Source organism: Elgaria multicarinata, chromosome 15 (assembly GCF_023053635.1).
Source record: "Elgaria multicarinata webbii isolate HBS135686 ecotype San Diego chromosome 15, rElgMul1.1.pri, whole genome shotgun sequence".
Lineage (NCBI taxonomy): Eukaryota > Metazoa > Chordata > Lepidosauria > Squamata > Anguidae > Elgaria > Elgaria multicarinata.
This window is the reverse complement of record NC_086185.1, coordinates 1,666,047-1,693,456: the sequence shown is the minus strand read 5'-3', so window position 1 is coordinate 1,693,456 and position 27,410 is coordinate 1,666,047. Positions and strand designations below refer to the sequence as shown.

The 27,410-nt window shown below is 46.7% G+C and overlaps 1 protein-coding gene across 1 annotated transcript in view; it reads right to left on the bottom strand.

The window, feature by feature from the left end:
- Window positions 1-27,077, bottom strand: part of RNF128 (ring finger protein 128) — a 34,715-nt gene extending 7,638 nt beyond the window's left edge. The window contains exons 1-4 of the mRNA XM_063141801.1: window positions 26,642-27,077; window positions 7,313-7,560; window positions 1,723-1,794; window positions 550-632 (exon numbers count right to left, since the gene is read on the bottom strand). Coding sequence (XP_062997871.1) covers window positions 550-632; window positions 1,723-1,794; window positions 7,313-7,560; window positions 26,642-27,077 — 839 coding nt within the window. The remainder of the gene's footprint in view (window positions 1-549; window positions 633-1,722; window positions 1,795-7,312; window positions 7,561-26,641) is intronic.
- Window positions 27,078-27,410: the final 333 nt, after the last annotated feature.

Genomic DNA, 27,410 nt, shown 5'->3' with positions numbered 1-27,410 from the left:
TATTCGTAGCTTGCCATTCCCCCCAAAGCTATCCAGATGGCACAAACTCCTCTGGCAGCCAACTCATCCGGCGTGTCCAAATCATTCTTGGAACTGCAGAATTTCTCCACACTGTTTTAGAAGCTAGGATTCAACAGGGGGAGGGATAGAGGGCTTAAATTACCTAGTGGCAGATATTCAGCCATTCTCTTTACAAGAATCTCCCTGTGTGGAGAACTGAGTAGGCTGACCCATGAAAGAGTTGGCCGCTGTGCAAATTCAACTTGAGTGCTACGCAAGCATCTGAAATAAGAAGCACCCCTAAAAAACCAGGACTTCTTGGTTCTTGCTGCCCATGGCCACGATCTACAGCACTGAAAATCTAAAACCAACCTGCTTTGGCTGAACAGCAGGATACAAAAAATGCTTTAATTAAACAATTAAATAACTAAAACTTTACAACATGAGCCTGTGAGCATATTAAAAAGGGGGGCATGGGGGGGGGATGACCAGAGTCTTTTAGTATGAGAATATAAATGGGGGCGGGGAGGCAGTACGGACTCAACCTACTTGCACGTTAAGATTCTCACAACGTCGTTTGGCCTGTAGGCGTCGATACACACAGCACAGTTATCGGCATCAGGACCAGTTTCCTAAAGGAAGGAAAAGTTTGTCCTTGTTAGAGAACTTCTTTGCAATAAACAAAGTGTGAGCAAGTGTGAGGACTGGAATTCAGTTGATGGTCATGGAACAGGGAGACCAGCGCCATTCCCAAATGCCGCCCTGCAGGTGAGGCGAACAAGGACGTGAACCCAAGGTCAGCCTGGGCCCCAATGCCTACACAAGCCTGAAAGCTGTGTGATACCGTCTTATAGCATTACTCAAAGCTAACATGTCAATTTTGTATTCTTGGTGAATTTACTCTAGATTTAAAATACAAAAAAGAAAGCCCATTAATTTGGATCTGAAGCTGAAAAATGAACTGTGGATTTTTTTAAAAAAAACTTTGATATCATTCCCCAGCTCAGCACCCTTTTGAAGAAAGACAGTTTAAATCAAGCTCTACTCTTCTTCATCTATTTGTGGGGTTCATGGCTGCCTTGCTGTACTGTAAGTAATGAGTTTACAGGCTTCAAATGACCTAGTATACTGTTACTGGGAAATAAAGGATTTTGTTTACTTTCTGGAACACCAACAGGGAATGACTGAAGACACGTGGAGTTCTCATATGTAATTTATATTCTGCACAAAGCATCGCCACACATTAAAACCACTACCTGTATAAAATAAAGTATGATACCAAAAGCAGTGCCAACCGGGCGTCTGGAAGCAGAGATCACCCACCAATTGAAGTTATGTCCAATTCATGGACACCAGACAAAAGTTGTGGTCACTACATTTGGAGACAATTGAGGCACCTGGGCTGTTTCTAAAGGCAGCCCAACCTAGAGCGCACGACAGCACCCTAATCTGGAAGGAAACGCGCACTCATGGCCAAGGCGGCCTTCTCTAGAAGAGGCCACAGCCAGCATAAGCAGAAGCAGAAGGGAATCCTGGGCTACTGCTGCCACCTCAGCAGCCCGGAGACGCAGCAGGGGCACAAACACTTTCAAGTTGGCCACCTGCTTTCTCTGGAGTGTGTGTGTGTGTGTGTGTGTGTGTGTGTGTGTGTGTGTGTGCAGCCCCATGTACAACAGGAAGACCTCCCCCCCGCCCCACAAACCCTGTTCTGGGTTACAATACCTTGTCTCCCTGTTTCAACGTGCGCAGCTGAAGCTGTCCAATAGCCTTCTTGGCATCTGCTTTCAGCCGCCTCTGTAACAGACAAACACTTGGTCAATACAGAACGTGTCGTTTCCCCCCCTAAAAATCTATAGACACCAACTGCTACGCCATTCATTAGCACCAAATGGGGTGTTTCTTGAGACGGAGAACTGTAGTTTAATAGCATTAATCAGAAGATTATTATACTGATTATTATACAGATTATTATATTGGATTACTACAGAATCCAATATAAACTTCTCCTGTTAACCTTCAAAGCTTTTCACGGTCTAGCTCCTTCCTATCTCTCCTCTCTCATCTCACACTATTGCCCCGCTCGTGCTCTTCGCTCCTCTGATGCCATGTTTCTCGCCTGCCCAAGGGCCTCTACTTCCCTTGCTCGGCTTCGTCCATTCTCTTCTGCTGCCCCTTACGCCTGGAACGCTCTTCCAGAACATTTGAGAACTACAAGTTCAACCGCAGCTTTTAAAGCTCAACTAAAAACTTTTCTTTTTCCTAAAGCTTTTAAAACTTGATGTTGTGCAGACTTCTACTGTTACTTTCTACTGTTAGTTTTACCCTACCCTGTGCCTGCTTACCCTACCCTGTACCTGTTTGCATTCTCTTCCCCTCCTTATTGTTTTACTATGATTTTATTAGATTGTAAGCCTATGCGGCAGGGTCTTGCTATTTACTGTTTTACTCTGTACAGCACCATGTACACTGATGGTGCTATATAAATAAATAATAATAATAATATAAGCCAAGGTACATACGTACAAAAGTGTAACTGAAGTGTTTACTTAGCATTTATCACAAACACTACAGGATTTATTTAGTAGGCAACACCTGTTTATCAGGCACCCTAAAGGACACTTCCCAAACAGAAGCTGGCCATGCTCAGAAGAGACGTCTCATTGAGGTTAAACTAGCTTGCCAATTACTAAACCAATATTGGAGAGTCCTTGCTTCAGATTCTCCAATATTCCTTTTCATTAGCCTTATGCAAATATTATCCTAAGGAAGAAGCTCCTTTGTTGTTGCAATTACACCCTTGCAAGTTTCAACTGTGTTTCAGCTAAGCCCCCATCTCAATTAAACCAAGTCGCCTGTTGGTCTAAACCATTTTTTTTCTAATGAAAACGGGGGGGGGGGGGGGAAGGCATACATTTAATCTAACCTGGTAAGCTGCAGGCAAGTAACATTTCCCTATTATTTTAAAGACAGACTCTCAAGAACCCAGGAGACTGGCTGGGATGTGTTCATACATTTCAAATGAACTGGAAAACGGCCACCACCACCACCAGAAAAGCATTGCAAGGCAATTGTTATGGTGTAAGGAATGTGGATTGGGTCGCATTCCCCTCGGAGCCAATGCAGAAGGGCAGAGCTCAAGTGAGCTGATCAAGTAACTTCTGTCACTGATCCACTGAAGCAACAGCTGGCAACTCTGGACGTCTCTCTGTCCAATTGCCGGGAAGGGTCACATCAGTGCAGGGGATGCTACAAACACCACACTAACCATTCTTTCGTTAGTGCATAAATCACTTCCAGCTTTGGTGCGTATTGGTGAAAGCACCCTCTATTGCACAAGAAGAGAGCCTAAGAGACAGAGGAAGTACCACCACTTTGGGTTAACTGAAATTTCACTCATGTGATGTCCAGAAAGCTCCTCAGGGAAACTTGAAGTCATTGATGTCTGAGCCAGTATCGTATTTGGCGAATAACTTATTTATTTATTGCATTTCTACACCGCCCAATAGCCGGAGCTGTCTGGGCGGTTCACAAAATTTAACTTTGGGAACAAGGGTTGGTCAGTTATTTTTTTAAAAGGCATCAATTCACCTCCTTTGATTCATTCACTGCAAGGCGAACAGACCTAGGCGGCTGGCCCTCAGTGACCACCACAGGCGGCTCAGGAATACTGAAGACCGAGGCCTTTTACAACACATCTGCTTCTCAAAGAGACAGCTTTTCCAGAGATTTACCATATCAAAGCGAGAAGATAAATCAAGCCGGGGAGCCATGGCGAGTCCCAGGAACGAGCGAGCAGCACAAAAAAACTCCGCAAAACCTGTTTGACCGGAGATGACAGTGCAACAAAAGGAAAAGCTGTACACCGCGGACTACAAAACCAGCTAGCAGCAGCATTCGATTTCAGAACAATCTTATTGCGCAAGAGCCCAAGACGTTAAGAGCTGGCATGTTGCTGCTGTTGTGTTTCCTAAAATGTTCCAATATTCACACGAGAAAAAGGCCACAAGAAGGGGCCCTGTGACGAACACCGCCTCCCCCCTGATGCAGCCCGTCCAGCCCGTTCCTTGGGCTCTCCTGCACGCCTTTGGTCCTAGAACGGAAAGCCAACTCGGCCGGGACATGGCTAAGCGTCCCCCTGTATTCTCACTGCTGAAATGAACTGCGACAATGAATCTCCGTGGAGGTACTTCCACGGAGCAGCCCAGCGCCACGTGGAAGCACGGAAACGGTCTCTCATTAACTTTTGAGAACAATTTGTCATAGGCACATAACGAGCCTTAAAGATGCACATCCTTTTACGAGGCTATAAATATTGATGAGCCACCATGAATACATTTTGCACAAATACGACTCATTTAGCATCACAAAACTAATTCCAGCCTGGATGAGAAAAAAGCAAAGGAAAGGCTGTAATTAAGCACTAGAGGAACCTGAGCTGACGAGATGCCCGCAGGGAAGGAGGCGAGCCTGTCCAGGGCGGGCAGAACGACAGCCGGGGCGGCACACTCAGACCTTGCTCCCATCGTAGGCGTGGTGGGCCCCCGAAAACCTTCTCCTTCCCTTTTGTTCACAGTCACACTTAAAGATCCTGTCTGAGCAATCCCTGGCAAAAACAACATCAGAGGACTCCAGGTATTCATTTGAAGCCCTCGAAGCACAGCTGTGCTAAACAGGAACTTATTTTGAGTGAGTATCTACTTGACTTCAGAGAAAAAGAGGAGCTTGTTTTGACAAGGCTGCTTCCGGCCAGAACGAGGCTGGTCCAATCAAAAACCGATTACAGGGCAAACGCCCCTCCCAGCCCTCAAAATCAATGAACAGCGCTAATTAAATCTGCCCAGCAAGTGTGCTAGTCCTCTTGTGGTTTTTCTGCTTACCGTGCTCGATGGTCCCTTCTTGCAGGAACAGCATGCTTGAGAGGAGAACTTAATTACTATAATGGAAAATGCAAAGATGACCAGACGGAAAACACACACACACAAATGGGAAGGTTCTCTCCTCTTCAGCCTCTCATTATGATCATGTTAGGTTGGCAAAAGAAACCGAGCTATGCAGAATTAACAGCTGCATTTAGCACAAACATTTATATTTCAGTAGGATGGAGGGGGGGTCAATATAGATCTAAAATGCCAAATTGGGCCTACAAGTGTGGTTTGCATAGTGCTGCATTACACCAGAGCCGGAAGTCCAGGAATTAATACAAGATACAAACTCAAACCCGTACATATCCATTATATCACCTCCCGTTGATCAAGCTGGCCGCTTTTGTCCAACAGCTATGAAAATAACTCTGTACTTCAAGACTAACACCATAACCATTTTTCACTTTTCTTGTCTTTCCTGGATCCATCTGAATAATAATTAAAGCACCTTGTGGCCATGGCAGAAGAAACAGTCCATCCTTGCCAATCAGATCCACACTGATGCCCCCAAAGAATCAACTTCTCACAAGTTCCCACACCCAGTTGCAAGCCTTACTTGCCACAACCTAGCGGGTAAGTAGCTACTGCCAAGCCTAAAACAGGGGGGTTCTGGGTTGCTGCGTCCCACCCCTACAGGGGCCAGGATTCCTGCACACTTTGCCAGAACAGGAGCTTTCATCAGATATCTAAAGCATTCATTTATTAGAAACACAGCGTGGGAACCGGGAGACCGCCTGGGTATTGTATCCGCACCGCTTACTCAGCTTTGCAAGGGTGATAAATAGCTCTAGAGAGACTTGACTAACAAGCAATTCCCTGGCTGGGTTTTCAAAATCCAAAACAACAGGCGCTCTCGATATGTAAACATCTTATAACAGAATGAACTAGAAGTAGTTTAGGCATCCTATCAAGTTCGGCCACTGTGTGAACAGAGTGCGGGACCAGAAGAACCCTTGGTCTGATCCAGCCTCAGGGCTCTTCTGGTGCTCTTAAGTTGTCTATAAAGAGGTGATTCTGCCATTTAAGACACATGAACCCTATTATTGTTGTTGTTGTTCTTTTTTCCGGCAAAGGTTATGTGCAATACTGGCAGAAGCCAATTGCGATAAAGCAGCAGCCCCCCCCCCCCGCCCCCTCCATCCCGCCGTCTCTGCACACACACACACACCCCCGGGTGACAAAAGGAATCTCTAGGTGGGCTTACGCATGTCTGGGGGGGATGGAGAGTTCTCTATGAACGAGGGCCCACGAGAAAAGGAGCAGCTAACAGAGAACTATGAGAAAGTCAGAGCAAAAGGCACCCTTGCCCACAGGCCTAGATCCTACTCCCAAAGAAGATACACCGCTAGTGAATGAGGGGGCCATAGCAACACCCTTGTAGAAGATTTCCTAAGCTAATGCTACTTAAATAAATACTAGGCCACAGTCCTTTCTCATACTTAAGCATTTACTGAAGTGGCTGCATTTCCAGGAATCAAAGGCAACCACCTGATTTCTAGTTTAATTATTTTAATAATTAACTTACAGCAAATCCTATGCCTGTCTACTCAGAGTAAGTACCAGTGAGTCCAATGGGGCTTACTCTTAGGAAAGTAGGGATAGGACTGCAGTCTTAATTGTAAGATCTATCTCTGTTGTAAATCTACTTTGAGTGCAAGAGCTGCAGGAAATGGGTTTAGACAGAAATCTGACTTGACAAACACCGGTCACAGTGCGCTCAGGTTACAGGTATACACCACACTGAAATGCAAAGAAAGCCTCTGCCCTCCATCCAATAGGTTTCCTCAGCGCCAGTTTTTGATAGGAAGGGCAACCCTAAACTGTAGCCTGAATTCAATGGTTGCTACTTTTTGCCTGTGCCATCAGTAGCTGCGTATTTGTGGACGCGCTGATGTCTGTTTCAGGGCAGCATCTCCGAGTTCAACTTCATCCTACCCCTTCCTCTAAGGAGCTCAGGGTGGTGCTCAGGCCCACTCCCACTATCCTGTGAGATGGATCAGGCCGAGAGGCAGTGATTGGCCCAAGGTTGTCCAAGCGAGAACCAGGGGTGACCAGGAGTTTCAACCAGCAGCTCCCAGTTATGCCCACAGGCATTATGATACGCCGGCCTTCCTCACTCTTTGCCCCCCACCCCACTAGGCCATGCCCAGACAACTGCCAGTAAGCTTTGAAATGCAGCAGCAAGGCCAACAACAGGACCCGGGAGCATCGAGCAGATGCATCATCTGTGTACGACTCATCAGCGCTGATTATTTTCGCCACGTTTTCATAAAGTGAATTCGATTTGTGAATTTGCACATCCGTAAACCAGAGGAGGGAGCCGGCTTTTGCAACAGCCATGCAGGCGTCTCAGTACATAGCACAGAATGCATAGAAAAGCAGGAGCTCACCTGTCTCCTGTTCTGAGCCCTTGCAAGCCGCAGCCTTCGAGCAGAATAAAATATGAAGTACCCCACAGTGGCCGCTGTGACAATGAAGAAGGACACAGAAACGAAGAAGATGGAGTAGTTATTCATCCACGATCCGGCCTTTTTCCCCACCTCAATAACCATCGTCACGTGGTAGCCTTTTTCAATCCGGCGAAGGATTTCTTTGCCTTTCGAATAACTAATCATAATGGCAACGGTGTCTCCTGTACCTGTGTGAGACAGAAAAGGTCAGAGCGTTAGGTCTTCACACCAAAGGTGACTGCTAGCCTGTCAAAGCTCACTTGGCACTCGACCCGCTATTTTCTTATACCCATTTCAAAGAAGAGAGACGCGCAATCGCAATCACCTGGACTCCTGCCTCCAAGGAAAACTGCAGGAAGAGCCTGGCTGCCTGGGCCTGGGCACTTGCTCTGCTCCTGGACGGGCCTGGATGTTGAAGGCTCGCTTTTCGTTTTGTTTTGTGAGGGGCACATGCAGCAAGCGGCAGACTTCACTGCCCCCACCCCAGCCCTCCAGTGTGGACATCAGATGTACGGCAGCCAAGTCTGATGCTTTGCTCCAGAGAGAAGTCAGAGAACAACCCCGTCACTTCATTCCAAGCAGCCGTTCAAAACAATGGCCCACCAATGAGTCTTTGGCATGACACTGCCAGTCAGAGCAGGTAACAGTGGGCTAGAGGGGCTACTGGTCTCACTCAGTGTAAGGCAGCTTCGTACACGGATCCCTGAGCCGAAGTGCGCGCCTCCTATTATTTTCAGCGTCTCCTATTATCAGCTCCTCCTATTATCAGCGCCATCTCCCAAGTTTAGCATACGCACAATCAAGGCAGGCGCTTGTGTCAAATCCCTCCGCAATTTTGGTATCAGGCCATTTCCTGTCCAGGGTTATGCATAGCTTAACTTGGGAGTATCATTCCTATCAAAAAGGTCAGCTGCCATTACCCAAGTCAAGCTACAGATTTCTAACGGTAACTCAAAGACCACATGACATTTAAAAAAGCACAACCATTTTGGATTAATAGAAGTTGGAAACTTTGTGAAGAGCGGGAGAACCACGAGGCACCTCTGGCTGTCCAAAACCACGAGGCACCTCTGGCTGTCCAAAACCACGAGGCACCTCTGGCTGTCCAAAACCACGAGGCACCTCTGGCTGCCCTCTTCCTTCTGGCTACAATGGCCACCACAACCTGCCCAGAACACAGCCCACCACCACTGCTTACCCCTTTCAAACTGGTGTGCGCAGACTGGCTCAAACCCAACATCTAGGCCTCCCGCTGTCCCCTAGGTTTAGTGAGACCCACACCCACGGCAGCAGAGACGGAGAATGGGCATTGATCTGCCACAATTCAGCTCATGGCCTACTGCAATCAATGTGCTACTCACTTTTGCAACACTGCATGCATTCGCCATATTAACTGGTCATCTTGATAGAGAATGTTGAGGCTGTTATAATAATTCCTCTATCAGCTGTTGAATACTTGGTCTCATGGCAACCAACAACCACAAAAAAGACACCAAAATTAACTGGAAATACCAAGCAGGTATTAGATACAGATACAGGTAAAAGAGCCCCATCTAAACCAACCTCTGACCTTCCACTGGCAGGCAGCAGAGACCTACTTAGACAGGCTTTTAGCCCATAAGCCAACTTGTAAAGATAGAGTAATTGGTTTCAGCTGGTTGTTTAAATTAATGTTTTACCTGCCTTTTTATGCCTTTGTATTTTATTGCTGCTTTGTTCAATTTTATTACATTTTATTATATTTATATTATTGTTCTTCGCTGCCTTGAGCACCATTTTGTGGAGAGGTGGGATTCGCATTTAATAAAATAATAAAAATACCCAAGCACTGAGACCACTTATCCTTGGAAGGTTCTTGCAACAGTAAACACAAGCCCTTGAATTCAGTTTTCCAAAGTAACACTCAGGTTTTTGGTAAAAAGAAATGTTAGAGCAAAGTGTTGCCGAACAGACATTCAGCCTCTGCCTCCATGAGAACAAAGCAACTGCTCCACTGGTTAAGTGGGGCTCGGACCTACATTCAGGAGGATCCATGTTCATATTTCGCTTAGGTTTAGAACAAAAGAGTAAAAAACGAAACAAAACCCACAGGGCCGCACAGTGTCACGGCCTGTAATAAGCAGAACGAAGGCGGGACCCAGAAAGCCGAGAGTCAACTCCCTCCGCGCAAGACACGCCGTCTCGCCCAGGCGCTCTCTCCCCAGGGAGTGTCTAGAAAAGGGGCGGCCCACTTGTAGCCCTCCAGATATTTTGGCCTACAAGTTCCCCAGCCTGCTATATAGGGAAAGACACAAATTACTTTCCTGACTGCACGCACCGGGCCAATTCCTAGCTAACTGGGGTCCGCCAACGCCATCCCATGGCTCAGTTACAAGACTGAACCAGCCTGCCCACCGTCACTTTCAGGAGAGGCAAACCAGCCTCCTGCAGGTGGGCTTGGCATTCAACCATGGTTTCTAACCCTCACACAACCCCTGCTGCCTGGGTCTGCGCAACACAACAAGCTACAACCAACCCCGGGAATAGTATCCCATTGTGCCTGTGCACTCCTGGCAATGACTGCTTGCACAAGAGGGCTTTTGCACTTCTAAAAATAACCCAAGACGAGTGTAAACAAGCCCTTCCGCTAGTTCCCAGGGTCATTTATAGATGCCCGAAAGCCCTGTTGTGCAAGTGGTCGCTCCCACGAGCGCTGTGGAACCAACGGAGGTGTAGCAGCTCCCCTGGATACTGCCCAAGGTAACGGAAGGCACTGGATATGCACAGACTTAATAAACACAGCACTAGCCAGCAAGGCTTGGCTCTCACCTCCGGTTCCACCAAGGCCAAATAAATGCAGACCTGCTGCAGCACAAGGGGATTTTGCAGGGAAGGGCGAAACGCTGCGCACGAAGTTTAAATGCCACAGTGCCTGCTTGCCTGCCAGCCAGCCCTGGGACATCGATGCTACGTTCCAGCGCAAGGCATCGCCTGGTGTCCTGTTGAGAGAGGCATTGCCTGCCTGTTGCCAGCAGCCAGACTGACAGAATTAGAATCAGTTCTGCTGACCTGCCAGAACTAAAATTTCTGATGGCCACTGACAACCTGAAGACGGCCTCACATTTAACAAAGTATTTTTTTCAATACTGTAAAGTCTTGATTGTATTTCAGGGAGATCCAGGTTTGGTAAGATATTCCTTTTTGGTAACAGAAAAGGGTTCTTGTTCATACCAAGGGTAAAAAAGTACCTGCTAGTCTTAAATTTACACCTATAAGGAATTTGATCCCTGCCGTACATCAGCAGAGCAATCCAAATTATAGGGACACTGGCTGAAATTTCTGATTTATTTATTTATTTATTGCATTTCTATACCGCCCAATAGCTGGAGCTCTCTGGGCGGTTTACAAATTTAAGACAATTCAAATATAAAACAACAGTATAAAACCATAATAAAAATACAATATAAAAGCTCAACCAGATAACGTTTGGTAACGTTTTCTTGGTAGTTATGAACATAACTAATATTAAAAGCACAGTAAAGCTACACATAGATTAAGAGTTCCATAAAGAGATTATATTAATCTCAGGTGCACCATCATGTGCTGTGGAACAGAGTATCTTACTGGTGCCACGCACAGAATATACATCAATTTTCCAAGAGAACAGGTCAGCTTATCTAAGTCAAGCATGGGCAAAGCAGTTTACGCTATCTAAAAGCATCCTCCCACAAATGTGCAGAAAGTACTCAGTTAACTCTGAGTTCTCGCTTTATATTCGGAAGATGAGATTTTATGACAAACCCAACGACTTTGCAGATGGCCCGAAGAGTCTAGTTCATCTTGGAAGTATTTGGGACCAATAGCTAATGGAGTGGGGTGGGTGGGTCTCATGCACATAACTAATATTAAAAGCACAGTAAAGCTACACTGTATAGTTAAGGTATAGTTTAGTATAGTATAGTATAGTATAGTATAGTTAAGTTATAGTTAAGTACAGGTATAGTTAAGAAGCTTCAATATTTATTTATTTATTTATTTATTACATTTCTATACCGCCCAATAGCCGGAGCTCTCTGGGCGGTTCACAAAAGAACGGGCGGTTCAATAGTCTCCAATGGGCCATTATTCTCACGTGTCTAGAAACTGTTGGATTTCTAGTCATGGACCTGCTCTTTTCCTAAAAGAATGAAGCAATACTGTACACTGCCCAGACCTTGAGAGGTCGGTAAAATGCAGGACTGGAGGATGTAGGACTGTTTTATGTCCTAACCCTTCAAGACTTTAGCGGCTGCCATTAGCCCTGCAAATACGGAAAGCTGCCAACATTTTTGAACAAGGTTCAAAAGCATTACCTTTCCCTAATTTGACCATCGCTCTCTCTTCGTGAGACGGCAGGTGGGCTTCCCTTAAGGGGAGGTATTGCCATGGCTCACTCTGAAATGAAGTCCGTCCCAAGCGGGTCTACCGGCTTCTACAAGCAGAGGAGTCACAGCGAAGTCCGCCACAGCTGCACAGCGAACGTCCAGTTTAAGGCAGTCTCATGGAATGCGTCAAGCCTCGTTTCCTTCTCCCTTTGTGCCAGGTTCTGAGCCACCCCCGCCACGAAATAGTTCAGTGTTACCCTGTGGCACCTGCTTCTTGTGGCACCTTTGCTCTCTTGCTGCCTTATCTCACTGCATTGCAACAAACAGCAAGGGTGGAGTCCGTCAGGCAGACTGCGAACCCAACACACCACATTCACCAAGTACACCGACAATAATAATAATAATAATAAACTTATGTGAGCAGAACTTTAAAAACAAACGATGCATTTAGCCAGCCATGTTTCTTTGAGTCACAAGCAGTCCGAGGCGTCTGGCTGTTTTGGTTTCATTAATCCCATTTCTATCCTGCATTTCTTCTACCATGGAACTGAAGGCAGCACACGGACGGTCCCCCCGCCCCAGGCCCTGATGGGAACCCCAGACCCGCTTGGCTCCAGCCAAGCGGCCCCATCATCATCCGTCCCTGAGCGCTCTCACTTCACCTTTGCAAGCAGCCATATTCAGCCTATTGAGCGGGATAGGAATGAAATAAATACATGAATAAATATTACTGGTATGAAAGACATTTAGTCCTACTTATGAGGAGGACCATTGAAAGGAATGGGACTGGAGTTGGACGAACACTGGACACAACCCTCTAGCTCTACGTCTACTCAACTTTCATTTGAACGTGAGTTTCGCACTGAGAAATGTCTCAGCTGGGCAAAATTTGCAAGAGGCCTCTTTACTAGGCCTGCTACCTCTGACGCATTATTCCACTGACCACGCATGAGGCGCTGTGCAACTTACTACTTTGTGAAGCCAGCGACGCTACAGAGCTGCTCAGGCCATCCTCTGCCACTTACGGGAGTTACAGGAGGCGAGAACGGTTTCCCAGGTGCGTGGGTCCTGCTGCCTGCTGTTGATACAACTGTCCGTAGCTCTGACTTCTCAGATCTCTGTTCCAGCAACACTCCGTTCCTCTTTCTAGATGCCGTTCTAGAAACTAGCTGGAGTCTACAGTTGGATCAATTAAGCCGAAATATTGCCCGCGATCCAGCCACAAACCAATAAGTATTAAACCTCCATCACTCAAAAACCAGGCTATGTTCTTGGCGCCACAGAAAAATCTATTCCACCCTGCCTGCTAAACTCCTGCAGGAAGTTAAGAGGGAAATCAGACCACATCATTTGTTTAGTCACCACTAGGTTTGTGGCGAAACCACAGCCTACCGAATGCTCACTGAGGTGGTAAACCGTTGCCTGGGTTGTACTAGTTCATCAGAAGGCAGGCAGGGGCTCAAACGCTTCTCCCCAGCCTACCAGTTCCCTTGGCTGAAATATGTATTTATTTTGTGTGGAGGCGCATTCAGCCATGTCAGCCTCCACCTCAGTCTCAAGGGATGCAACCCAGACATAGGTTTACCTGGCCTAAATGAAGCCAGAAAAAATGCCCTAGCCTTGATAACTAAGGATTTTTAAAAAGTGATTATTTGGGGTGTTCTGTAAGACACAATCCTATCGGTTGCGCTCTCGCTGATCGGAAGCTCCCAAAGTTGGGGGTGTCCGAGATTTCTGTGCCCCTGCGGGGCTGAAACCAGCAGGACAGGAGATCTTTACCCTCCTCAGCTTCCGTTCTTTGGCCTTTGTTTTTTGCTTTCCTAGGTGGGCATTTCGGAGGGAGGAGCCTGGAGGAAGCTCAGGATAAATCATATCCGGGATTTTCCAGTCTCCTCCCCTCCCTGCCCACCGGAACACCCAATTTCCCGGCTCTCCGAGGGCGACTTAGACAACCAGCATCTAAAGCAACGCTTCCCAGTTGCTGTGGGAGCGAGTGCCCCCGACGCCTGTTATCTGCAGAGCCACTCGCTGGCTCTCTTTAACGAGCCTCCCGGGTCCACGGAGTCCTCACCCACCCTTCAGTACGACCAAAACAAATCTGTACTTGGAGGCCTTTGAGGTATACATGACAACTTCATGGGAAAAACCACTCAATGTCTTGATGCTACATGATAGCTGCTCAAGGTGTCATCAATATGCGGATGATACCCAGCTCTACCTTTCCTTTTCATCAAACGCAGGTGAGGCAGTGACTGTTCTGAACCAGTGCCTGGGCACAGTAATGGACTGGATGAGGGCTAACAAACTGAGACTCAATCCAGACAAGACGGAGGTACTGTTAGCGGGTGGTTCATCTGTCCGGCGAGGTGATGTTTGCCCTGTCCTGGACGGGGTTGCACTCTCCCTAAAGGATTGGGTCCGTAGGCTGGGGGTGCTCTTGGATGCAGAACTGTCCCTTGAGGCACAGGTGAACCCAGTGGCAAAGAGCACCTTTTATCTGCTTAGGTTGATATACCAACTATGCCCTTATCTGGACAGAGATAGCCTAGCTACAGTTATCCATGCTCTGATAACCTCTCGTTTGGATTACTGCAATGCGTTATACGTGGGGCTGCCTTTGAAAACGGTCCGGAAGCTTCAGCTGGTACAAAACAGGGCAGCCCGTTTACTAACAGGGACTGGCCGACGAGACCACATTACGCCAGTCCTTTTACAACTTCATTGGCTGCCAGTCCAGGACCGGGCCCGATTCAAAGTGCTGGTATTGACATTCAAAGCCCTAAACGGTTTGGGGGCAGGTTATTTGAAGGAACGCCTCCTCCCATATGTACCTGCCCGGACCTTAAGATCATCTACAGGGGCCCTTCTCCGTGAGCCCCTGCCGAAGGAAGTGAGGCAGGTGGCTACTAGGAGGAGGGCTTTCTCCGCTGTGGCACCCCGGCTGTGGAATGAGCTCCCCAGGGAGGTCCGCCTGGCGCCTACACTGTACTCCTTTCATTACCAGCTGAAGACCTTTTTATTCTCTCAGTATTTTAACACTTAATTTTAACTTAAATTTAAATTTTACTGTTTTAACTCTGTATTTTAATCTTATATCAATTTTGCTGTGTGGTTTTATCCTGGTTGTGCTTTTTATACTGTATTTTGTATTTGTGCTTTTAACCTGTTGGTTGTTTTATTATGGTTTTAATTTTTGTGAACTGCCCAGAGAGCTTCGGCTATTGGGTGGTATAAAAATGTAATACATACATACATAAATAAATAAATAAATAAGTTGCTTTTGAAAGAAAACAAAACCTGCGTCTGCACTGGGTTCTGCTGCCCGCTTTGATCGCTCCCAATGAAATGATTGCTTTCGAAGGTCAATACAGATTTTGCAACGAGGGCAATTACCAGAGCTCTGTACTTTGAGACCTGTCGTGGAACGGCACCAACTTCTCACAGCAACCAGTTGATAAGATCCTGAACTTATATATTCACAAGATAAATATTGACCCTGCATTTGCTGAACTGCATTTGCGTTCTGCCCTGTAAAGAGAAGTATCCCCACAATCAGGGCGCATTTAATACCACTGGGTGATGATGATGATGATGATGGTGAAGATTTTCCTTTTAAAAGCACCTTAAAACGGCTAAGTACCTGGCTGGACAAGCTATACTGCTTCCAGACAGATTATCTGACTATTCAAAACAAGCAGCAGCGGCCACCTGACTCCTGAAGGAGGAGCACCTGTCAAGTTAGTATTCTAAGACGACGGTTTTCATTACGTGGAAACAGATGGCAGGTTCCGATTGTGGCTCGAAGGGGTGACCGCTTGGGCAACAGGGCTTTAACGCTTCTAAAAATAACCCAAAGTAATCGGAAACGCTCAGGACGGGTCGGGGGAGCTCTCCAAAGAGATTTGTCCCAATCCGGAAACAAGTTTTTCCGCTCGTTTTCAGGGCAATTTTTAGAAGTGCAAAAGCCCCGTTGAGCCACCGGTCACTCCTGCGGGCACAACAGAAACGGCGGAAGAAGAGCATCCCCGCTGGCTACTGTCCAGAGCTAAAGGCCTGAATCCAACTGCATTTCATCTTAACTGGGCAACGTTCTTTCTCAAGGCCCATTCCGTACTTGGCGTCCTCAAGGCCACTTGCCAGCTTGTTGGGGCGGGAGGCCCTGCTCAGCACAGAGTAGGAAGACACACGCTCACACGCACTGGAAAGGAGAAGGCAGCAGGCGGACCTAGTGGGGAATTATCCACGAGGTTTCTGCTTGCGCCGAAGAGGAGGGATCAGGGCCCACGTTCCCTGGTAGGTTCGGAGCGACTCGAGAGGAGAGGAACGGTCAATGGAAATGCTACATTATGACAAACCACCAGCCCTAGTTGTGGGCACCCTTCAGAGGCCTACACCGCAACCAGATTTACGTGCTTCTGTTCACTTCAAGAGACGTTGATTGTCTAACAGTGAATTGTTACTCTGCACTTCAAAGACAAGAGTTGCCGCAAAGGTCAATAATTCTTATACCAGGATACAATAGTAAATAATGTTATCCAGTCTTTTGTGAACCATCCAGAGAGCTTCGGCTGTTGGGCAATAAAAAAATAACTGGTATTCATTGCTAAACATGCTCTTATTGCTAATAAATCAATCAATAACAAAGCAATCCTCTGGTCCCAGGGAAAGCATCCCAGGGCCCATAGGACTGTTCAGATTCCCCCCTCCTGAGGCCGTAGAAACTGCAACAACCTTGGAAAGGGGCCTCTGGGTCCCAATCCCTGCCCCACCCCTTCGGAGCACCATGGAAATAACTGTGACAACCCTTGCTTCCCGAGGTTGGAAAAGCAACTGCAGGGAGGGGGGGAATGGGACGTTTTGGTGGGCAGAGAGGGAAGGGGAGAGGCTGGGACCCGCAGCTTCCTGTGGCCTCTCCGGCTTCGCCCCCCCACTCTCTAGACAGGCTCCGGGGGCCCAACTCAAGGAGATCAGGAGGAGGAGGAGGAGCGGGGGGGGGGGCAAAGCCCTCTTCTCTGCCAGGCCATCTCTGCCTGCACAGCACAGACCATCCGGAGCGCTCCGTCAAAGGGCTCAGGCGTCTCCCCTGAATACTCTTCCATTCCACACCCCTCTTTGGGAAGAAAGGCTCCATCCTGGCTCTCCGGCGTACAGGCTGAGTTCAGCCAGCGCTCCTCAAATACCAATTTCCTTCTCTAACTGTGGAGAAGGGAAGTTAGGCCAGATCTCAAAACCTGGACCAAAAATAAATCTGTGTAGCCAAAGTGGTTATGTTCATTTCTACTCCACTTTTCTCAAAGCGCATTCAGCTGCTCATTGTTGACTCCAGCCGCAGCGTTTCGTATCGGTCGTGGCTGTAGCAGTGCCACGTACGAGCTAAGGCCCTGCGCGTTGCTGCTTTGGCAACACCATTGACACACAGATCAAACTGCTGGGAAGCATTTTATGGCGTCGCTGCCACCTTAAAGGGACCTGACTGTCAAGTTTCTGTTGACACAGCAGCACTGAGCAGAGAAACAGGTTCCACCTCCACATGAGAACGCCCTGAGGCTACACATACACGGGGTCTCCTGGCCTCTGCTAGGATCTCTTCCTCCCTGATGCATACAGGAACCAGGGGGATCTCCCCATGCACCCGTGGGCACCTCACTGACATGCAAGGGCATCGCAGTTGCCCACCAGGCCCTAGCAAGAGCGGGACAGGGAAGGGCGTTCCTGGGAAGACGGGAGAATCCAGCCGTTCACTCACACGTATGGGTTGTTTGTTCAGTTCGAGACAATGGAGCCTGGCTCTATTAAAAGGGTTCTGCAACAAAAGCGCACCTCACTTGTGGGCGGGACTGAACCTGTCTTCCCATTCATCCCTCAGGGGCAGCAGCTACACAACTGCATTAACCACAACGCCTCTGCAAGCGTCTCTCTCTGCCTAGGATGTGGACTGATTTGCAATATACAAATCCTTCCCTGCAAGCCCTTCAGGGCTGCCTCTGTGAATCACCCCGTCAGAGCACCACAGGCACAGCGCAATCGGGCAATGACTTTCCAAAATGCACGTCTCAGGTGTCTACCTCTGTACGACTGCTCCCCAACTAAATGGACTATGAGCCCACAGGTACGCCTCTCCCTCTGCCGACTGAACCCTAACTTCGTTCCCACTGAATGGAACTTAAGCCACCACTAGCTTCTCCTGCTGGCTTTGATGGTACCAAAGTTCAACTGTCTTAGTCTGGATCAATAAGTTGTGATTACCCTGTTCTATATGGGACACACGCCAATATTAAACTCCCTCGTGACCCTGATGGTTTATTTTTCAGAATTTTCCCAGAACCCTGCAGGGATACAGCTACCTTGATCAGGATCAGCCTCGAGGGCGTTATCCTCCACTGAAATGGGAAAGACCCCCTCAGCGAGTGGCGTGATGGCCTCCGAAGGCATGAATGCCTGGTCACGTATTCAGGCCAAGATTCAGGAATATGACCTAATCAGCCACACCAAAACTGATGAAGGCACCTTCACCAGGATGTAGGCATGGATACACCCCAGGCCAAGGGTCGCATCATCCCACAGCCTCCTCCCTCTTTATCTGCTTTCCTTCTTTTTTTTTAATTGCTTTTCCACATTAAACATACATCATTACAATAAAAACAACAACAACATACTACATACATGTTGAAAATATTGACTACATATATATTGAATAGATATTAACTATAAAATATCGTATCATAACATAATCATTCTTTACATATAAGTGCACCCCCCACCTCGGGATCTATTCCTGATTCCAAAATCTCATACTTTCTTCTGCTGGCGGTTTCCCACTTCCCTTACAAAACACAAATATTAGGAACTGTTTCCAAATTCCTTCAAACTCGTTTATTTTAGTTATACCTTTTCTCCACTTAATATTACAAGTCAGTTTATCATTAATAGCTATATCCCATACTTCTTTGTACCATTCTTCAATAAAATATTCCCCTTGAATCTTCCAGTTCCTAGCTACCATCAATCGTGCTGCAGTCAGCAAATTCGTTATCAATTCTTTAATTTCTTTTCCACATTTTAAATCTTCAAATAGTGACAGTAATGCAACTTTTGGTGTTTGTTCTATCTTCATTCCCACTATTTCTTCAATTTCCAAAAACACCATCTTCCACAATCTTTGTATATATTTGCATTCCCACCACATGTGTAAATACGTTCCTTTTTCCCCACAACCTCTCCAACAGTTTGCTGATTGCTGATTATTTATCTTATTCAATCTAATCGGGGTTAGGTACCACCTCCACAAAATTTTGAAATAATTCTCTTTTATTCTCACTGACACACTTCTCAACACTCTTTGTTTCCAAAGTCCCTCCCAGCTGTGTCGTCCTATTTGTACATTCAAGTCTGTCTCCCATACCATTTTTCCTGAACTATCCATCAGCCCTTTTTCCAGCAATATTTTATATATTTCACTCATTAACCCTTTTAATGCTGAACTTCCTCCCTTACATTTTTCCCTTTTAACTATTAATTCCTCAAACTTCGTCATTTCTCTACAATTTCTATTTTCTCTAACCCACTTTTTAGTCCACTGTTCTAATTGCCTATACTCTAACCAAGTTAATTTTTTCTCTTTTAAAACCTCTTCCATATCTTCTCTTGTATTTATTTCTCTCAACCAATCCTTTAATTTCATTTTATTTTTCTCTATTAATATTTTACTTAATCTGCCCTTCAGTTCCTCCGGGAAATTCTTTAACATTATAGCTGCTCAGAAGCAGCTCCCCTTTAAATTTACTCCAAATTTCCCAGTGAAACCTCAGGAGAGGATTACCTATACTTTCAACCCATTTTCTCCCTCCTTCCCTAAAAAAAACATTTTCCAACCTCATCTCTAGATTGCTTGTAGTTTTATCCTCCATCCAATCTAAATCACCTACTCCTATAATTGCTTCTACAATATGTCTTAACATGTTTGCTACATAATATAATTTTATATTTGGGAGACCCATTCCTGCCTTCTTTTGACTTAAATACCATTTATTCTTATTTACCCTCGCTTTCTTATCTCCGTTACAATAATTGTTTATAATATTTTGCCAACTTTTTATCTCTGATTCTGAATTTTTTATTGGTAACATCCTAAACACAAAATTAATCTTTGCTAGAATCTTCATTTTTATTAATGCTATTCTTCCAAACCAGGATAAATTTAATCTTTTATATTTTTCCAATTTTACTAACACCTCTTTTTTTAACTTAATTAAATTCTCCTCCTCTAAATTATCTAATTTTTTTGTAATTTTAATTCCCAAATATCTAATCTGTTCCTTAACTCTCATTTCTATTCCCTTTCGTTCCCATTCCTTTTCTTCCTTTTTAGTATAATTAAATAAAATCATCTCTGATTTGGACCAGTTTATTCTTAATCCAGTAGCTTCTTCAAATTCACTCAATTGTTGTTTGATTCTATCTATCTTTCTTATTGGATTCTTGATAGTTAATAGGGTATCATCCGCAAACATATTCAATTTTGTTTTTTTTACACCACCAATTCCTTCTATCTCTCCATCATCTCTTATTGCATTCGCCAGTACTTCCATAACCATTACAAACAGGACCGGCGAGAGTGGACATCCTTGTCTTGTACCTCTGGCTAGTCGTATCTTATCGGTGAGTCCGTCGTTCACCACCACTACAGCTGTATTTTGGGAATATAACTGTTCTATTATAGCTTTAAATTTATTTCCAAATCCCATTTTATCCAAAATAATCTTTAGTGCCTGCCAGCTCACACAATCAAAAGCCTTGAAAATATCCAATGCCAAAATTCCTGCCTTAATCTTAGATTTTTTTTATCACATGTATTGCATTTAAAACTCTTCCCACTAAATTGTGCATCTGTCTACCCGCCACAAATCCACATTGGTCTTCTCCTATATATTCAGATACAAATTTATTTAACCGTTTCACCAAAATAGTTGAAATTTTTTTAGCATCTTGATTTATTAGTGAAATAGGTCTATATGAATCAGGGACAGTCAAATCTTTATCTGGTTTTGGAATTAATATTATCAATGAGTGTTCCCATGATTCTGGTATCTTCTCTCCTTGCAATATAGCATTATAAATTTTCAGTAGTTTCGGTAAAAACCCTTTGAAAACCTTATAATATTCTGATCCTAAACCATCTGCTCCCGGTGATTTACCCACTTTCAAATTATCAATTACCTCTTCAACTTCTCTTTGAGTTATTACCTTCTCCATTAGCTCTTTCTGTTCTATTTTTATTTTATCTGCTTTCCTAAGAAGTACTTGTCTGAGTGTTGGAACAGTAGACCCAGGATAAAAAACGGCTGCAAAACCCTTCAGTCTATAGACCCCAAGCAAGCTTTTGAGCTAATGTCTCCAGCTCTGAGTCATATAGGTGGGTGGCTATGGGCTCCTTTTGGTTTTCTGCCACGAAAGTTTAGCATGCTTGGGACTGTTTCTTGTGTATGGACCAGGGTGGATAAAAATCAATGATTTTTTTTTAAAAAAATCATTTTTTAAAAAATTTAAATTGGATTTTTTTATTTAAATCAGATTTTTTTAATAAAATGCTTTTTGAGGAAAAATCTATCTAAAGATAGTTTTCTATTTAAGATACATTATAGTCCAAAGCTTATTCATCATGAAATAAGGATTAGTTTTTAATTATGTAGCATGAGGCTGTTTAATTTTTTTGGTAAATTAATTCCATTAATCCATTCACAATGTCATGCTCTTCCAGGTTTCTGTAACATTATTTTTCTCCTTCCAATAAAGCACAGCAGAAAAGTTGTCCAAACCTATTAAACTGGAGATACTTCACTTCGCAATAATTTCATAATTATCTATCTATGATGTGTTTCTAACAGTATAACCAAATCAGTACTTTTTTGATATAACTGTAAAACTAATCTGAAAAGTTGCTATTCTAAAAATGAAACTTTCATCTGGTGATAAATATTAAGATTATACCAGCAAGAATGAGTCTTTGGTAACTCTGAGTTTTGTAAAATATAGCGAGGAAGAGTGCACTTTTTTGAGGGGGGGGAAGTCACGTGATTAAATCGAGTCTTTCTGAGTAGTGATGTAAATCGTGATTTAAATCAAATTGATTTAAATCAAATCCACCCTGGTATGAACTGATTAATTCCATCTTGGATTTTAATACAGTGGCATTTTATCATGCAGCTAATCTCCAACATGATCAGTGTGCAGAATTTTGTTTTTGTTTTTAATTTCTGTGTTGTAATAAAACCAGCACCTCTGGAATGCATACGCATGGCTGTTTATCACTGGGACAACAAATCTATCAAGTTGCACTAATGTCAAAATCAAAAGGTCTGGAGAGGACACTAGCTAACAACAGGGGTTTACTTTTTGGTTTAGAAATGTCAGAGGTAACACAAGTTACACCTCAGGCTTCTAGAATTTAGACAGTCAGCTAGGGTTTCAACTCTCAGCGGAATATGCCCACCTCAGATTTGAAGCGGGGCAGGATGAAAGTGACAAAAACACCACAAGCCCAGATGAAGAATTCCAGGGGACGCCTGAGCCTGACACAGATCAGTAGAGAATGTGAGAAAAAGCAGGAAACTCAGCAAGCAGCGGTGCGAGGACCATAACTTGCAAACAAGAGCAAACTAGCCAGAACAGGCATCTGCACAGCATTCATTCCACATTCAAAAGTATAGGGCTGTGGATCACGAGGTCAACGCTGGGGCTGCAAACATTTGCAAAACTGCCTGCCCTTCAGCCTTTTTCAAGCTTTCTAACTTTCCGCATTGTTTTGTTTCCAACTGAATCCCTTAGTGTCTCCTAGAATCACTGAATAGCAGAGTTGGAAGGGGCCTATAAGGTCATTGAGTCCAACCCCCTGCTCATGGCAAGAATCTACCTTGAAGCATACCTATGGAACCTCAGTGTCTGGGGGAATGTATACCGCCAAGAATTCAAGTGTGCACCACCAGCTCTCACACCAACCAAGCCTGTTTGGTCTCATCTTTGCAATGCGTTGATTGGCATCGCACAGGGGTCAGCTGCTTTTCAGCAAGACCCCCGCCAAGCTCTGGAGCGGGGCAGGGTGGGCGAACACGGCTCTTCGGGAGACAGCTTGCAAACTAGTGGCTTAAGCAATCACAGTCCAATCCTATTCATCTTTATTCAAAAGTTCCCCACTGTGTTCTACGGGGCTCATTCCCACATTTACGTAGGACTGCAACCTTACTGACATGTATGTACACAACATGCATGGATCACACGGCAGGCTGGCTGAAAGTAACCTTTACTCACTGTGTAGCCCACTATCAACTGCATCAGTCGAAAGTAAAAGCGCCTGCAGAATAAATCCCGCTGAGACCATTTTAGCATGTGCACAGCCAATGAATTGCTTGTACTAGATCGCATCCTGACTGTATTGCCAATGGCAAGTTGGTTTCCTTACCAGCTATTCATTAGCTGAGGCACGGTGGGGAAGAGACGGTGGATGGCTCAGTCTGCAAAAAGCAGCAAAACATGCAGGAAAGAGTGCAGAAAAGTTAGTCCAATTTAATAGACCTGTAGCAAACTCAAAGCTTTCCCATTTTTGATCTGGCCCTCAAATAGTGCAATTAAAACTGCAGAAGTGTGCGTGGGCCACACCAATATCTTATGTTTGTAAGTTCTGCACACATTCTACGGCCATGTAAATTGGAGCGTGCCACCAATCCAGGGCATAAACATATGTTTTGAAACCAAAAATAAAAACACGCTGTGAGTTTAACCATTCCCAAAGGATGATGAGCATCTAAGTGATGACAACATGATTATTCCACAGCCCCCTGGGACAGGCTACAGAGGAAAGAGGAGGCCACGTGCCCTTGCTTTCTCCTCTCCAAGGGGCACGTTAAGACGCAAGACTGCAACTACTGCGAATGCTCTCGGTAGTCCTGGAATTCTTCTAATTAGAAATTGTTCAAGCATTGCTTTTCTGCAGACCTGTTTCACTGCCACAAGAAAGAGCATAAAAGACACACAGTTAAGACAACTCTCAGCTACGTAGGTTATTCTTTTTTAAAAAGAGAGATATATATATATGGAAGCACAGAGTTAGGGTTAGGACTACCCAGGCCCACTCAAAAGGAGAACCACAAGCTGGATTTGGTCAAACAGTTTGCGCTGATGCCACCCCAGGTCATCCTCATAATCACACAAAAGCCACCTGGTGAACTAGAGAAGGGTGCTTAAAAATTATTTCCCTTATGCCACTCTGTCTTGCATGGGGTTTTCAGATACACTTACCCCATCCAGGGAGCTTCTGGATTTGTAGTTGGGTCTTTAAAGTCCAGGTATTTAAGGTCTCAAAGATCTGGACCTCAGAGAACTGGAAAAGGAAACTCTCCCCTGCCCCAAAACTAAGTATCACCAAAGTGGGAAGAAACAGCGAAGAGAGAACCCCAATTCCTACGACGGGCAATCAAGCGAGAGCTATTTATTGCCCTCTTGCACCTGTCCTTAAGCACTTCCATCTATATATTATGGTCTGTAAGCCCATATGCACCAGTTGCTGGGGAACATGGGCAGGAGGGTGCTGTTGCACTCCTGTCCTGCTTGTGGGTCCCTGGTCAACAGCTGGTTGGCCACCGTGTGAACAGAGCGCCGGGCCCTGGTCTGATTCAGCATTGGCTCTGCTTATGTTCTTACGTCAGGACATTCCTTCGTAAGACAGATTGCTGAACAATGGTTAGTTGCATTTCATCAGTTGGGAGCCAATGTGAAGGAAATGGACTTCAGATATCTGGGAAGTTCCCTGCGGTTTGGAAAAAGATAACCAAAAAGGTCTGGAGAAGAAGATTCCCCTGAGAGCCTGTGTATGCAAGGAATAGCAGTTAGTACATGTGAAGTCAGACAAGAGAGAATGTGCACGCACAAGCATGCATACATGTGTGTGTGTGTGTGCGTGCATGCGTGCGCACACACACACACACACACACAGAGTTTCTAGTCAGAGTTATCTGCAGGGTTTGTAATCTTGGGAACTCAGCCAAGGGTGCAACCCTGATCCCCTCGCTAGGGAGTCGGCTCCACTGATGTGTTTTACTGGGATATGTCCAAATAAATATGCATAGGACTGCAACGAAATCCTGGTGGCTCTGGGCTCAGAACCTCTCAAAGCTTGGAGAAGGGTGCAGAGGGAATGCACCACAATACCGACCCCAGGAACCAGAAGACTCCCTTGACCATTAGAAGCCCTGCTTCCGTGGACTGTCAGCCCCTGTGGCCTTTTGTAACAGCTTCTGCTCTGGATAAAAGACCCTGGACAGAAGTCACTGAAACCTAATAGGAGAGACGCCTCTCTGGGGGGGCTAAACTGGTCCGAGCCCACCTGCAATACTTTCCCCTAGAACAGGGGTGGGGTGAGGGTAGACTCCCAACTCCCAGCAGGCCCAGACCACATGGCCAACGGTCAGGAATGATGCGTGTTTTGGTTGGTCACCTGGAGAATGCTTTCCCGGCATTCTCCACCCCTGCCGTGAAAGGAAGAGCCTGGCCCACAAAAGAATGCCACACCCACACACCCTTCTACCTAGCCTTCATTTTGCACCTTTCCGTGCCTTTTAATTACAAACAGGTTTGGGAGCAATCTTGTCTGAGGGACAGGATATAAATATAATCCATAATAACAGAATATTAAAGGCTACAATCCTACATGCCACAAGACCCAACAGAATTTTGTGGGATGCATTTTGGAGTACATGCACATAGAACTGCACAATTAATGCATATAATTAAACATATCACACACAGGTGAGCATACACACAAAACAGCAGCAGAGGCTACAAAAACCCACAGTAGGACAATATCTTCATTTAGGGTGACCATATGAAAAGGAGGACAGGTCTCCTGTAGCTTTAACAGTTGCATAGAAAAGGGAATTTCAGCAGGTGTCATTTGTATGCATGTTGCACCTGGTGAAATTTCCTCTTCATCACAACAGTTAAAGCTGCAGGAGCTATTCTGCAGCTATACTGTGACCAGATTTAAAAGAGGGCAGGGCACCTACAGCTTGAACTGTTGTGATGAAGTGGGAATTTCACCAGGTTCTCCATATATACAAATGACACCTGCTGAAATTCCCTTTTCAATACAACCATTAAAGATACAGGAGCCCTGTCCTCCTTTTCATATGGTCACCCTATCTTCATTAGGACCAATGATGTCCATAAAAACGAACAAGCTGTCAAGTTCTGAAGAGGGAGTTTGGAAGAACTAAAAAGCCCACTTGCTCCTCTGCGACATTTGCATTAAAAGCCCTAATAAAGGGTTGGATTCAAACTTACTTCCTACTTAAGAGTAGGCCCACTGTAATCAAAGGGACTTAAGCCCCCTGGATTTCAGTGGGTCTAGCTCAAGTATGACTAAGCCTGCCCTACTGCGGATTTCAGAGATTTAGATCTAGCCAAAACAGCGAAGAGCCCTGCGGCTCTTCAATGGCTAGCCCAAAACGCTCCGGCACAAGCCTCCGTGAAGCGTAGCCCACTTCGGTGCCCTACAGGGGGCTTTGGCAGCCAACCCTGCCGGCTTCGTCACCTTCTCCATGTACCGTCCGATGCAGGGGACTATTCGCCAAAGCTAACGCATCGGGAGGCTCCGGCCCCGGAATGCCGGGACCCCTTCGTTAGCCCTGCAGCCCTCCCTCGCGATGCCGGGGCCCCGGGGCCCGCGCCATTGGGCGCCAGGTGTGGCGATGGCCAAGGCCTCTCCACCGGCGGGGGGCTGCTGCGCTGGACCCCCGGGCTGCGCACATGCGTCCGGCTGGCCACCCGTGGCCAGGTGGCGCCTCCTGCTCTGGTGGCCTGACGGCACCACGGGGCAGGGGTGGGTGGCGGCGCGCTTTCCCCCCTCCCTCGCTCGCTCGCTCGCTGGCTGGCTCACCGGGGTGGCTCATGGGCTGGACTTCGGTGCCGGTCCCGCCGGCGGCGTTGTAGATGACGGCGGCGGCGGCCCCGTGCCGGGCGGCCGCCTGGATCTTGTCGCTGAAGGTGCAGCCGCCGCCGCGCTGCACCAGGGCCAGCCAGGCGGCGGAGGCGCCGGGCGCGCCGCTGAAGTTGGCGGGCGCGGCGCAGGCGTCGCGGCGGCCGTCGGGCCCCGGCTGCGCCGCCACCACCGGCCCGGCGACGCGGCGCAGCGGCGAGTCCTGCCCGAAGAGGCCGCCGCCCGACGCGTCCCAGTCGCTCTCGTTGCTGCCGGGCAGCGTCCACGACACGTTCAGCCACGCCGACCACATCGCCTCGGCCGCCGGCGCCGGGCCCAGCAGCGCCAGCCCGCCCAGCGCCCACAGCAGCCGCGGCAGCGGGGGCGCCCAGCGCATCGCCACGGACACGGCCACGGCCACGGCGTTGGTGGTAGCAGAACAGGCAGCGGCGGCAGCAGCAGCACAGGGAGCCGGAGCCAGGCAGGCAGGCAGGCAGGCAGGAGCGCAGCGACGCGGAGCGGCTTCCTCTGCGGCGCGCAGGCGGGCAGCCAGTGGCTCCGGCGCGCGCCCGCGCCGCCCCACGCCTCACCTGGGCCGCCTCCACGCCCACTCGCGCCGGGGGGAGGGCGGGCGGACTCGGCGCCCCGCCCCCGCCGGTGGCGCCCGGGGGGGGGGAGGAGGAGGGGCACCCCGCCGCCAGGCGAGTCTTCCCCGGCTCTGGAGTGCCTT